This window comes from Pygocentrus nattereri, chromosome 11, assembly GCF_015220715.1.
Source record: "Pygocentrus nattereri isolate fPygNat1 chromosome 11, fPygNat1.pri, whole genome shotgun sequence".
NCBI lineage: Eukaryota > Metazoa > Chordata > Actinopteri > Characiformes > Serrasalmidae > Pygocentrus > Pygocentrus nattereri.
In genome coordinates, this window is record NC_051221.1 from 31,975,975 (window position 1) to 31,990,339 (window position 14,365).

At 40.6% G+C, this 14,365-nt stretch overlaps 1 protein-coding gene across 9 annotated transcripts in view; it reads left to right on the forward strand.

Annotated features, from left to right (window-relative positions):
- Positions 1-14,365, forward strand: part of LOC108429463 (neogenin) — a 128,060-nt gene that overhangs the window by 27,487 nt on the left and 86,208 nt on the right. For all 9 annotated transcript variants that reach the window (XM_037542954.1, XM_017701205.2, XM_017701207.2 and 6 more), the window contains exon 2: positions 12,116-12,424. In XM_037542954.1, the coding sequence (XP_037398851.1) occupies positions 12,116-12,424 (309 nt within the window). The remainder of the gene's footprint in view (positions 1-12,115; positions 12,425-14,365) is intronic.

Consider the following 14,365-nt stretch of genomic DNA (forward strand, 5'->3'; position numbering starts at 1 on the left):
GAGTTATTCAGCGGCTAATGGACTCGAGACTTCTGAAGTTCGACCGACTTCCATGATGGAGTGAATCAGGAAACATGCCAGGACCTGCCGGGCCAGTGAACATGTACGCATACATGCAGGAACACACTCATGCACAAACACACACAGGCACAGCCGCATGCAGAGACACACATTTTCAAACCCACACAGAGAGCCGTTCGCTCTCATTCTCGTAATACTTACAAACAGTGCACAAGTGTCAGCCAACGTCTCTCACATATCTCCCTTATGAAGACGCTCACAGGTACAAACGCGTCTCCTGCTTTCTCAGCAGAGCTTCACACTGTTAGTTTGAACTCAAACGGTCTTTCGCACTCTTTCCTAGTTCTCTCTCTTTCTGTCATTCTATAACTTTCTTTTTCCCTTTGTATCTCTCCTGCTCTCTCTACCTCTGACCCCTTTTACACCTGGTCATTTAGTGTGACTTCAGTCTGATCATGTCTGCGTAACGCCTTTAAGGATGGGAGGAGGGAGGAGGCTGGGGGCAGATGTGGAGATGAAAGCTTTTTTTTTATTATTATTTATACACAACACAAAAACCACCCAGCTTTCCATCCAACAGACAAATTAAGACACTGCTTGCTGGGGCTTTTCAGTCCTTTCTTTCTTTTCTTTAGTTCAGCTCATCTTAGCTCTCCTTGGCTCAGCTCTCACACTTTCACATCTCTCCTTCTCTCTCTGGGCTCTGCCACCTACTGAGGGAAGAGATGACTATGAGCAGGCTGGCAGAAACAAATCACAGGTGTATATCATCAGGTTCTTAGCCTGCTGGTTCAGCCTGACCGGCTTCTCCTTCCTGCATTTGACACTCGGCCACTCCCCCTTCTCCACAGTCCGGTTAAGATTTTAACCACATGCATTTACATTTAGTCACGCCCTATGAAGTAAAGATGAACCAATGTGATGCAGTATTTTACAGAGCAAAGTGCACTGGGTGCTGAAGGTTACTGAAACTCACTCACTTTTTTCAGTCTTGCAAAACAACTATATCTGTTTGAAATGCATTTTGAGTGTATTTACACCTGCGTTCTTTATCCGGTTGTAATCCTGAAACTCAAAACTGTGAAACTGTGAAATATGAAACGACCAGGTGTAAATGGGATCTCTCTCTCGATCTCTTGATCTCCCTCTCTCTCTCTGTCTTTGTCTTGCCATACACACATGCGCACAGTCACCAACAGCCCACCTGGGTGGAGAAGCAGGACCACCACAGGTTTATCCACCCGGAGCCTGTCAGTCACTCGGGACCCCCGCTGTTGGCGGCCCTGCGGGGGGCCCTGTGGGTACAGCACTGGAGCTGTCAGGCCCTCTACTGCCATCCCTCCTGATCTCATCTGTCTCCGCTGGCTGAGCGTACCTGCCCAAAGCCATGTGTGCACAGGTTGGATGGAGGGGGAGGGGTCCGTTCCTGTGGGACCTTATTGGTTACTCTGAAGCGCCTGTCGCCATTAGTGGGTTGCCATGGCAATGGTGGATGTATATTGTTCCTGGCAATGGCCATGCAGTCCTCCCCCTTTCTTTTCTTCAGCAGCCCCATGAGCACAGGTCAGAATGTTCCTCCAGAGCAGAACTTCACCTAGCAGAATCCAACAGAGCTGCATTCTAGTACAGTTTAAACCATTACCTGGACTATTTCTGGAAACGCATACGTTATTTTTACATTTTTATTTGTGGGGGATGGGTTTGCAGTGTATGTAGTGATAATATATGTTCACCTCTCTTTCTCTCTCTTTCTCTTTCTCTGCGTGTGTCTCTCTATCTTTCATCTGTCACTGTGCTGATTTAAAAGGGCTGGTGTGGCAGTAATTGTGTAGGCTGGACTGTTCCACTGTAATTTAACCCTGATTGATGGTTCTGCCCAGCCGCCCCAACCTGTGTGTACGCACGAGTGTTAGGCTAGGGAGGGCTATGAAGGGGGGGGGGGGGGGGTGTTTGTGTTAAACGAAACATTTTTTGTCCGTTTGTGTACTTTATAACACCTGAAACAAGCAGGTTTCCTTTCCACTGAAGTCAAAATGCAGAGTAATTTATTAACTCAGTTTCATGTCATATTCGTCATGGGCACAATTTCATACTTAAAGATTCGTAACGGGGCTGAGCAGCGCTTGAGCTTCATTTTGCACAGTCTTCTAAAAGCAGAACAAAGGCTTACATTTACCAATGTGTGTATTTATCAATGATGGCATCTTTTTATGGCTTTGTTTAAAGTCGAAGTCTTTTTTGCCTTTTCGTAATTCCCTCTAGACATATTACCTAGTAAAACCTAAGCCTGATAAATTGCTGCTTTTTCAAGAGAGTAAACTGGCTCATAAACGCCAAACCACATAGCTCAAGAGAGAAACCAGAACATTACTTTTATAATACCCACATAACTGCTTACGCTTTATGCACATGTGTGAAATATAGATATGTTAACATAACTGTTTGTGTCCATGTATGAGCGTAAATGATTCATAGGCAGGGATCTTTTGTCTTTAAAGGACTGAGAAGCCTTATATTTATACATTGTCGACGTCGCTGAGCTCTTAGAGCGCTTGTCGTCAGGCAGAGCTCCCTACATTAGGCTGCCTAATTTTAAGTTTCTAGGAGAGGATTTAATTTTGTAATATTCCATAATCTATTGATGGCACAGTGGAAGTCTTTGTTATTCATATTGTCACATCCTTGTTCAGCGTGGCTCTTGCTGAAGCACAGATTTCCCTGATGCTCTGCCCTTCCCTGAGGAAACACTCAGAGATTAATTGAATCCCGGACTATTATTTATCATCATTACCTTCCCTTTTCTGTTGCAGCTTCGCCTTTGTGTCCAAATGAGTGCAGAATTATTGCTCGAGAGGGCTGTTTTGCTCTGATGTTCAATGTTCATGGCCCTGTTTCTCCCCGTTATAGCAGTGAGCTAATGGCATCTAGAATCAATTCCTACCTGGCTCTTGTCCCTGAGCGTAAAGCAGAGGCCTGTCTGCTGCACTGCTCTGGCCTTTTTCGTTTAGGCATTGTGATGTGTTTGAAATGTTGTTTGTGATGCTGTTCAGGAAGGTAAAAAAGGGAGAATTTAATATTGGGATTTAAGTGGATTGGAGCTTGAGTGTGCTCTTGGCGGGCTTATGTGCTGCAGATCTTATTCTGTATCCACAGCTGAACGCCTTTGAATGTAGATGCACTGAGGAAAAAAAACCCTTAAATGTTTAAAGGAACTGAATTTTTTTTTTTTTTTTTTTTTCTTCTGATTTTTGTGTGTGTGTGTGTGTGTGTGTGAGACAGAGAGACAGAGAGACACACCTTAACCCTGATTTATATTTCATGGACTGGAACACTTATTCGTCAGTATTTGAGAAGTGGAACCCACTTTGCTCTGTAAATCACAAAATTCTTATTTTTGATTTCCGCTGGCAGTGTTAGTTTAATGCAAGAGAAACTCCAAATAAACAGAGGGAAAGTTGGCTTAGCCTCAGAGCGCCCGTGGGAATCACTTAGCATCAAATTTTGTGCTTTTTCGCTTGCGCTGCATGTATTTGTAACATCCAGGCTGTATTGTTGTTATTTGATTAATGGGAAAAGTCTTTGTTCCATATCCGCTAGATACTCTGTGAATAGCACTATTGTGAAGAACAACTAGAAGTGACTTCCCCCTCCTGCTGCTTTTGAAGACTGCGGAGCATAGGCCATTGGTGAGAAAAATCTCTCCATGGTAACCCCTGAGGCCCAGGGGGCGTTCCCCAATAACCCCCCAAGCTCTGCCGTTTGGTTCCCCTCACCATGAATAATGATGGAGTAAAACGACTGAAATCAGCCTTCATCACTGTGTCACGATCAATTACCTCACCTCAAGATCTCACGAGCGTTTCAGCCGCAGAAGCGGAGCAGATGAGCCGTTCATGTGCTCACATACTAACTCGCCGTGTCCTATTCGCTCCAGCTTGGGATAAACTCTCTCATTTAACAGCAGTTTGTTGTTGTCCAGTATGTCTATTTTCATTTTGGGCCTGTTTGAATTTGGTTTAGATGTAGTTGTGTTTAAGGTGGTTAGAGATGGCACGGTGCCACTGTTTTCTTTTCAAATATTGATACTGATATTGAAACCTTGAGGATCACCCAATACCAGTCTTATTTTTTTTTTCTTTAGAACTGCTATGCTTAAGTCAGTTGTTGATGTAAACCAAGTCATTCAGAGTGGTTTGATGTAAAATGCTCTGTTCTAGAGAAACTTACAGACTCAGAAGTCTTTACAGGTGATGGGAACCAGAGATTCTGATGTCTACAATGCAAATTTAGCCATTTTATTTGCTTTTGAGGTTTTGCATGTAATGATACTTATGGTAAAATAAGCTTAAATCAGAAAAATATCAGTATGTCTTGATTCATTAAACTCCTCTTGGATTGGGCAATATGTTCAAAGCCACAATAAAACATTTAGTGACTGACTAAAAGCTCATTTGCATATTGCAGCCTACTATATATATATATATATATATATATATATATATATATATATATATATATATATATATATATATATATATATATATATATATATATATTTTATATGATATATAAAAATTTTATAGCATTTTATAATCATTGTAATTATGCAGACAAAATCAGCAGAATTCCTCTTTTAAAAAAAGGTACTCAATATCAGGCCGGTGTCCTCTCTAACGGTGGTAGGTTCATAGGTCGTTTTCTGTTCATATAAAAGCTTCATTTTTTGTGGTGTGAGATTCTGCAGTAGACACCAAATGCAAATTTACATTCCCACTCATGTTGAGGGATATGGAGGCCCTAAGTGCCTCTCTTCTGTCTACAGACTCTTTCTCCAGCCCATTTGCAGATGCTTCCCCCAACAGAAATCTTCTCCCACATGGACAGGCTCCTGCATTTTAAGTGCTGCGTGTGTCAAGATATCCAGCCTGATGGAAATGGATTACATGTGGCTTATTCCCTTGTGAACCATCTTCAGTGTCACTGGTGGAATGTTATGCATTTTGTAAAAAATTAGCAAAACATTTTTTTTTTTTCAGATTCATGTAGCTTTAGTCTAGTTAAACTAATAATGGACATTGGTAATACACATCTCCCCCAGTATTTGTATATTGTATATGGTTGTATATTATTTTGTAAAGTTTTACGCACCTGAGAAAATTAGAAATAAAAAGCTGTTTATCTAGTCAGCAAACTTGTATTTGCTTAGGAAAACAGTAATATTAGAACAAATACAAACAACTTTACTACAGTAAATTGTGATTTTATGTTGGTCAGTGTGTTCATCGAATCTTTTCCAAACCTTTCCTTGAGGAAGCCCAGTATTATTTGTAGTTATCATTTAACAACAGTGTGTTGGTGATGGAGCTTAACAAAAATGTGATCGCTGGGGTCGTCTAAGAGAACTCTGGGACCAAAATGTTCTTTAGCTCACAAAATAGCAACTACTTTTTTCAACATGGAGTTCTTGTTATATTTTACTGTACTACTGTTTATTTTAAATTAGTCTAATGATATATGGTGTTTTACGAGCTCAAACACATTTATTGCCAAGATAAATTATTTAAAACAATTTGCTTGGGTGTCTAAGACTTACACCGCGCTGTACATGCTTGTGTATTGGTTGTTTGGTCTTGCAGTACATACGGTAGTAGTGACTATGGATGTCATGGCCTCGCATTAGCCTGAGGACAGGATATTTCTAACCTACTAATTCATTCTAATTCATTCATAGACACCTGCATTCCCCGAGGCTGCACTAGCTAGCATAATTCAGTCAGTTTTGAAGCCAGTGCTGGTTTCAGATGATTCAGTTGATAAATGAAAGCCCAGGCGCCCTGCTCTTTCAAAATGGGCCCTTTCATGTCCTTTAAAGGTTCTGCGTTGTGTGTGTGTGTGTGTGTGTGTGTCTCTCTCCTCTGCGCTGTCTGGTGGTACAAATAGTAAAGAATTGCCCTGAGAACAGTTCCTAGAAATGTCTAAGTCCAGGATGGAAGCGAGCAACTCTTGAAGATGAAAGTGTTAGGAGAGAGGTGGGTGAGTCAAATTGATGGTGGGAGTACTGGTTGGCTACCTTTGGTTAACATTTTCTCTGAGGAGTGATCGATATTTAGGATTTTAAAGCAGCACTACAGTAATGTGTTTTTTTTTTTTTTCTTCTTCAAATAGACTGTTTAAATTGAAGTAAATTCAATGTGTCCTGTTTGGCCTGGCTAGCAGCCGTGACACGACTCAGTCTTCATTAATGTTCTTGTTGCGAGTGAAACGTAAGAGGTTCTTGGGTAGCTCCTCTTTCACCTCGTCTGTGTCAATAAGCAGATCTCATCATAAGCTCATTTGTGTAGAGTGCTGGATCTAGAGTTAATTGTGCATATTACCTTTGAATGTTAGGTTGTTGCGATTAGGCTGGTTCAGAGTCCTGGTCCTTAAGATCTACCACTCTGCAGTTTCGCTTCAACCCTAATGGAACACCTGATCCAGGTAATCGTGTGGTTGGTTAGTGTAGTCGGTAACACCTCTGCCTTCTGCGCTGTAGACTGGGGTTCAATCCCCACCTGGGCAAACACCCTGCACTATACCAATAAGAGTCCTTGGGCAAGACTCCTAACACCACCTTCGCCTACCTTTGTAAAATGATCAAACTGTAAGTCGCTCTGGATAAGAGCGTCTGCCAAATGCCGTAAATGTAATCAAGGCCTTCAGGGGCATCTGACTATATAAACCAGGTATGTTGGGTCTGAACTCTCCAGGGAGGTAGATCTCCAGGATTGAGCACCCCTGATCTGCTGTTGGTGTGCACCAGTATAGATGACCAATACCTTTTTTGTGCATTTACTCAATACTGTTTGAGCCATTCTTGGCTTTTTAGTTATTGTGTTCTTGATTTTCTTTGTCAGGGGGTTAACAGATTACATGATTTGTCAGGATAAATCTCTGCACCCAGTTGCTCCCTCTGTATTTAACCCAGTTGCAATCTCTCTGATGATTCTGGGTGGGTTTAGGAGAAAAATGGCTTTATAGCGGAGTTTCTGCTCCTTCTGCATTCTTCTGGATTTGTGCCCTACCGCCCCCCGCCTTCAATCCCCCACTCACCCCCAGTCTCTCTCTCTCTCTCTCTCTCTCTCTCTCTCTCTCTCTCTCTCTCTCTCTCTCTCTCTCTCTCTCTCTCTCTCTCTCTCTCTCTCTCTCTCTCTCTTTTTTTTTTCTCTCTCTCTCTCTCTCTCTCTCTCTCTCTCTCTCTCTCTCTCTTTTTTTTTCTCTCTCTCTCTCTCTCTCTCTCTCTCTCTCTCTCTCTCTCTTTTTTTCTCTCTCTCTCTCTCTCTCTCTCTCTCTCTCTCTCTCTCTCTCTCTCTCTCTTTTTCTCTCTCTCTCTTTTTCTCTTTCAGACTGTCCCTCCATTTCTTTCCTTTTCTCCTGCTCTCTCTTGCCCTCAGTAGCATTCATCTGTCTGTGAAACTCCTCTCCTACCCACTTTGTGTGGTTGAGCTGACTGAGGCCGTTTCTAAAGTGGATATTTTTTCTCTCGAGCGTGTGGATGGAGGGTAACAGCTCATACTCATCATGTCGACAGCCTCATTTTCTGGCTGTCTTGCTGCTCTGGGGTCAAGGATGCATCGTCATACCCCTTACTCCAGCATCAGAGTTGGCCTAGGAAGATTAGGCTCTCCCTCACTGTGAAATGTTGCCTTTCCAGTATCATACGTTCTGCCATCAGGCTAGCATCTCTTTGCGGTTGGAAAATGGGAACACAAGATCTCAGGATTCTCTAGATCAGTCCAGTGTTAAACGATATGAAAGCTGTTCATCATGTTGTGGTTTAGGGCTGTCTTGATTAATGATTTAGCCTTGATTAAAAAAAATCACTGATTTATCATTTACCCTCTCAGTGCAAGTATTTTGGAATGCTTGAATGATATTGTTTGTTATTGTTCAGTTCAATTGTCAATGGAGCAATCAGTTCTAAAATAAAAAAAAAAGGCCAGACATTAAGTGCAAATTGCAAGAAAAGAAATGTAGAATAATCAGTAGATTTACTTGATTACTGATATTATCGATACTGACAACCCTATAATGGTTGTATAATATTGAGAGAGTGAAGCTGCTGATTGCTGCAGCTAAAGATGCGGCCTTTAAGAAATGGCTCAGCAAAATATACAGTTTTCCACTTAACCCAGATGTAGTCGATCCACCGAGACGTGTTTGGAGTTCACATTTTGCTTCTTAATTTAGTGCCGGAGGTACAAGGTTAACGTTGCTAAGAAACACTACAAGTCAACAGACATCCCAGTCACCTCTGTAAGTACATCCCAAAAACTTTTCTCAACCCACTTAAACTACATCCAGATCTTCGTTAAGGTCATGCAGACTCATTGACATAGTGTAATCGTGAGCATCCAGATGTAGAGGAGTTGGAATTCGGCACTACATCTGTAGCAGTTCGCAGCATTCAGCTACATCGTTTTGTTAATTTTTTTTTTGTTTGTTTTTATTGAAGGTCATATGTGTCCAAAACTACGTCAACAAGTCTGCATAAACCTAATGAAGACCTGAATGATGAAGGATGTATTGACTTATATTGACTTCCAGTATTAAATGAACCGCCACCGAACGTGCAGTCATAAGTATACAGAAGAAAAACACTCCTCATTTGTGTTAAAAATTGTGCGTGCAACTTTTAATAACTGGTTCATTGTCCAGTGGCACAAGCCACCATATGATATTAGGACCAATCACAGACTGGGTAAGAATCTCAGGGAAAAAAAAACAGGGTGTTTGAGGGTCTGTTTGGGAGACTACCCACACTACAAACCTCAGACCACCCGATCTTTCTTGCCTAAAAGACTTCTTTTTGCTCCAGAGCAGCAGAACATGTTTCTTTTCAAGTGTACTGCTGGCTTTGGTAGGTACATTGATCCTCATAAGCCCTATCAGTGGTTACGCAGCTCTTAGATCATTTATCTTGAAAGCTCCTATGCAAGGAAATAAGAAAGTACCCTCAAGATAAGCAGATTGTTTTATGGGTTAGTTTACTTGGTATAAGAATTAGTCACAGACAGTTAATTTGAGGTTGAACTGGAATAATTAGAATTCATGAGGCTGGGTTTAGTTTCACTGGATCCAAGAGCCTATAAGTAGCCTTATTGAATGGCTGATATTTTATTTATGTTTTGAGGCTGCATACTTTATGCTAAACCTCTAGCATTTCTGACCATAACACAGGGAAGCGAATAGTCTACATTTATATGGAAGGAGGCCTCAAATCTTCTGTGACCAAATGTGATTTTGTTGATCTAGTCCTAACAGCCTGTCGCAGTGGCAGGCTTTTTGTCACTGCTAATGCTCTGAGAAAGGCGCGCTGCCACTAATAAAAAGTTAAATCTTATTTTGTCAAACATAAATTATTAGGTAATGGGCAATTCGCAGATAGCTACTCATTTATTCTGCAGCCTCAGGCATACACGCTACTTCATGAAGGGTTAGGGGACCAGTTCGCAGCAGCTATGGCAGATAGTTGTATTAGACCATGCTTGAAAAGCTGCCAAAAGCAAAGTTAGAGCTAATGCATATCCTGCTGGAGGCCCTGTCCTGTTGTTTATGGGATGGGAAGCCTCCTTTATTCTTCATGACCTCCGTTCCTAGTACTGGGATTTGAAGAGAATGAATTTGGGAAAGTTAGCAGCCGTTACTGACGTTATGTAGAGTGCAGCTAATACACAAAGTCTGGTCTTCTGTTCCTCATTTTGTGGTGCACACTGGACATTTTATTCTGGAGGATTTCAGAGGAACGTGTGGGAACCTGCTCACTCTTTGTCTCTATTTATAGCTACAGCTTTCCACTTTAGAAAATCCTCAGCTTTCATGTCGACATCGATCTTTGAGATGTTTGTTTTACTGATCCCACACAGAATCACACACACAGAGCAGCTCACGTTTTCCAGCTTCACAAAGCAATAATTTTGTTATTCGACACGGAGGTGATAAAACACAAACTTACAGATTAATTGTAGTTTTAAAGAGCCTTTCTGTGGAGAATCTCCTGACCACTCAAGTTAGACTAACAAGCTGTTTAGAATAGTCAGTTGTCAGCTGTGGGTAGGTCACCCACATATTATCTTGAGATCTTTTAATCAGGTTTTATTAATGATATTAAAATGGAAGAATTTTGATGGATTCTGCAAAGACTTTAGGGGACTTTGAAGTGTTCTCTTGCTGTGTATCTTGGGTGTAATGAATAGTTTTATAGTCCCTATTCAGAAGAACAGAGTTAAAAATAACCAGTAGAAGAACTAAATTCCAGCAATTATTTGTCAGACAAACAAGTTGAAAACACAAGCTGCAGTCAAAGATCCTGTAGTGCATGGAATGCCTTACATGGGCTGGAAGAAGCGTGTCATTTTCTCAGTAAGGAAAATATAGAATGGCTTGTTTGTTCCGTTACAAAACGTTTCGTGCTAATTGTTTTTGCGCCACCCCGCTGATGCAGATAATTGGTCTTATTATCGTTTGAAAAACGTTTTATTCTTTTCCTTTTTTTTAACATTTTTTTTTTTATGCAACGTGATAAATATTTTGCAATTATGCCCATATATAAAACCTCCCACAGAAAGACTTTTCTTCACAAGCACACACAGTAAAAAGAAGGGCAAGTACTGTTAGCTTAACTGCGGAGATTTGTGACCCTTGGCTTTGCGTTGTAGAAGAAAATGACCATAATTTAGCCATTTCCATGCCGCAGTAACGAGCTGCACATGTAGTTCCAACTCATATGTTTGTTGTACTGTCTCAGAGTTGTTTACTTTCTTGCTATATTTTGCCAAAGCATAGTTTTACAACAGTTCTTCAGCATTTATTTTTTAATCAGCATTTCTGGATTTGACTCGTCGTCATGCCCACGTTGGTCCCATTTGGAAGGGATCCTCTGTACGCTACCTCATTCACAGTAGGGCTGTCATTTCTAATTTGAGTAGCTCACTAATCAGTTGGAGTCTCGATGGAGATGGCGAGTCTCCTTATACAGTGAAGTGTTCTGTCTTACTGAATGTGTTGTTTGCATCCATCAATCAGCATCAGCAGCTCAGTGGGTACTGAAGAACATGGCTGATGCAACACAATGTTGGAAAATCCTCTTTGTGGTTGCACTTCAGAATTCAAAAGTTTTTCTTGGCAAAGTACAACTTCGCACTACAACTTGCAGCCAGCCATGCCATTTATGCCCACACTGGAATTTTTCAACATTTCCTTTACTACAGTATTTCTTAGAGCTGCACTGAGCACAAGTCTGAAAACAAAATTAAAATTGGTCAAATGGTTTGGCAATGGTGTCTAATTTTCTTACTTTTTTCTTAGGTCTAAAAGGATTACTTCTTTAATTTGCTATTTTTTATAAAGTTCTGTTGTTCATAATTAGATCACTTCAGAAATATTTTAAGTCACTTCACATATACACAACACACAGAGTGTAGTGTCTAATGGAATTCAGAACATTTTATTGGGAAGCCAATCTGTATTAAACAAGATTTTTCCTTAAATCCTCCTTTTTAGCCTTTTATTGACGCTTCAATTCAACTGCATACACAGTACATATACATACGCGCACACACGCACATGCATGATTTGACCAGACACACACTTGTGACATTATAAAGTTATTACAGTTTTCAAAAATTGGTTGGATAGGCAGTTGCACAAAGTGGCTGAACACCAAATCTGAGCTATTTTTGTCAAACACAAAAAAATCTGTAGCCAGTTTTCTTATACTTTTTTTAAAGTCTGTGAGCGTAAAGGAGCTAATTTCTCTTTTAATTAACCCATGAATATGTTATAACCTTGATGGCCAAATATATAGCATCAGTTTGTATAACATGTCATTTAATTAAGTCTTTAAAAAAATAAATAGAAATGTAAAAGGTGTAAAATAACATTCCCAATAACTTGTTTTCTAATCCAGTGGTTAATGATACAGGGTTGTTGGTTTATTTGTTAGGGGTTCTTAATCGACTTTGAAAAGTTGAAAGCTGAAAATCAGACCAATAAAATCATTATTCACAGATAACTTTACTCATTCAGTCACTCACTCGTGTTCTCCTCTGTTGTGCAGTGCGGACTTTCACTCCTTTCCGGTTCTCAGTGGAGCCAGTGGACACACTGGCTGTGCGCGGGCTGCCTGCTGTGCTGAACTGCTCTGTGTCCAGCAAGGCTCCAGTGCGAGTGGAATGGAAGAAGGACGGCACATTCCCCAACCTGGCTGCAGACGACCGCCGGCGCCTGGTCTCGGACGGCTCTCTTCTCATCAGCACTGTGGTGCACTCCAAACACAACAAACCTGACGAGGGCGTCTACCAGTGTGTGGCCACCATCGACAACTTGGGCACCATCAGCAGCCGCACTGCACGCCTGACTGTAGCAGGTAATGGGATCACGGCTGCCTTTGTTCATAGTTAGGGCTATAATCAATAATCTGTCAATCAATGAATCCATCAACTATTATTAGAATGCTACAATGTAGTCACATTACCAGTATTAAATATGTATTTTTTGCTAAATATTTTATTTATATTTTGCAGTTTTTATTTTTATTTTATGTCATTACCATGATGCTTTGACAGCCATTCTTTTTTCCACATAACATTTTGTTGTTTTGGTTGACAGACTTACAGTTTCAAGAAAATCAATAAAGTAAATTCAAGTTACAAGTAATACAAACTGATTTTTCCTAATTAGAACAAGCAAAAGCAATAATAATATTGATAATGAGACACATAAATTTGACCACACGTAGAATTAGGGTAAATTTTACTTTGCTGTATAGTGCTTCAATTGATCTACAAAGTCAGTGGTCATCAACCCTGGTCAATGGAGATCTACCTTCTCTCAGAGCCATGTGTCAATCACAGTGTGTTATACCTGCTCCAGCTATAGAACTTCTTCAGAAGTCTTTGATTGGCTGGATGAGATATGCAAGTATTGGGAAATACTTAGTTAGTTTTCATTTTCTTTTTCATTCTGACACTTAAAGCGCGCCAGGACCGAAAACGGAATCACGAACGGTCTCTTTGCTGTTGATTTATTCATTTTGCATTTTGATTTTAGTTTTGACACTTACTCTGCTTTTCACGAAGAAAAGCCAAAGCCAAAGTGAAGTTTGTGTTTTCTTTTGTCTGTTAGCGTTTTCATTTTAGATTTGGCCATGAAAAACCAGAATGACGACTAAAATTAAATGACAAGTAGGTATTCCCATTTTTGTCACAGACGGCTCGTGCTCATATGAAAAATCAAATTGCAAATGAAGGCATTTCATTTAATTTTCAATTTTGGCAGGATAGTTGCGCAGATGTTTGGAAAAAGAGGTTTGCATTTACATTTTATTGTTTTCATTATCATTTCCTTTTTGGCAGGATTTGCCTCTCATAGTATTTAGTTATTAGCTTTTAAATTTAGCTTGAGGTTGTTTTTTACTAACAGTGAAGATAAAGATAAATAAAATTCAAGAATTCACTGTTTTAATAAACTTTCCTGCCAATACAAAAGATTAAAAAAAACTAATATTTTTCCTGTCAAAATTCCGTGTCTCATGGATTTAGTTAGCCAATTGTAGCAGCTTTAGTGGTGGTGGATGAAAGGTGGTATATTCCAGGCCATGCTGCGATGTTCTGATGCTCATAAGAGAGGACTCAGATCTGTGTCCTCTTCCTTCACCCGGCTTCCCCTTTTCCATCTCTTTGGTTTGAGTGTGAGGAGAGGAATGAAAGCAGAGTGGCGACAGCCTCCAGAGAGCGTTCTTGCTGCTCTGTCTGGTGGAAATGCGGAAGGAAGGCAGAAGTTTCTTCAAAGTGTTAAAACAGGCTCTGTGTCACTCCGCTCCCCAGATGTTGGCATTGCTTGCCCTTTCATATTCGCTCTGATGTTCCAACAGACTACAGACAATAGGTGTGTGTGTGTGTGTGTGTGGGAGAGAGCGAGGTACCATTAGAGTGTATGTGTCTGTTTTTATGTCAGGGCAAGGAAAGAGGGCTGTTTGAAGCAGGGATGTTGGCATAAAGCTCTCGCGTGTTCTCCGTGAGAACACTACCCTGGATATCCAGCATATTGTCCTGTCTTTAAGCAATATGTACTGATGCATTCTGGGGCTGCACAATCAATATTGCAAAAGGCAAAAAGAGGAACTGCAGTTTCTTCTTGGATCTTCAGTTTGGGAATACACCTGAGGCAACAGAACAGTGGTGGTTGTAAAAGTGCTACTTAGTTAATGAGTCTTCTTAGCACAGCATTTTTTATGAATACCTCTGGGTCAGGTAGTTTTTATGAATAAGCGTCTGTCAAGTATAGTGAAAAAAGGCAGGTTTAGATT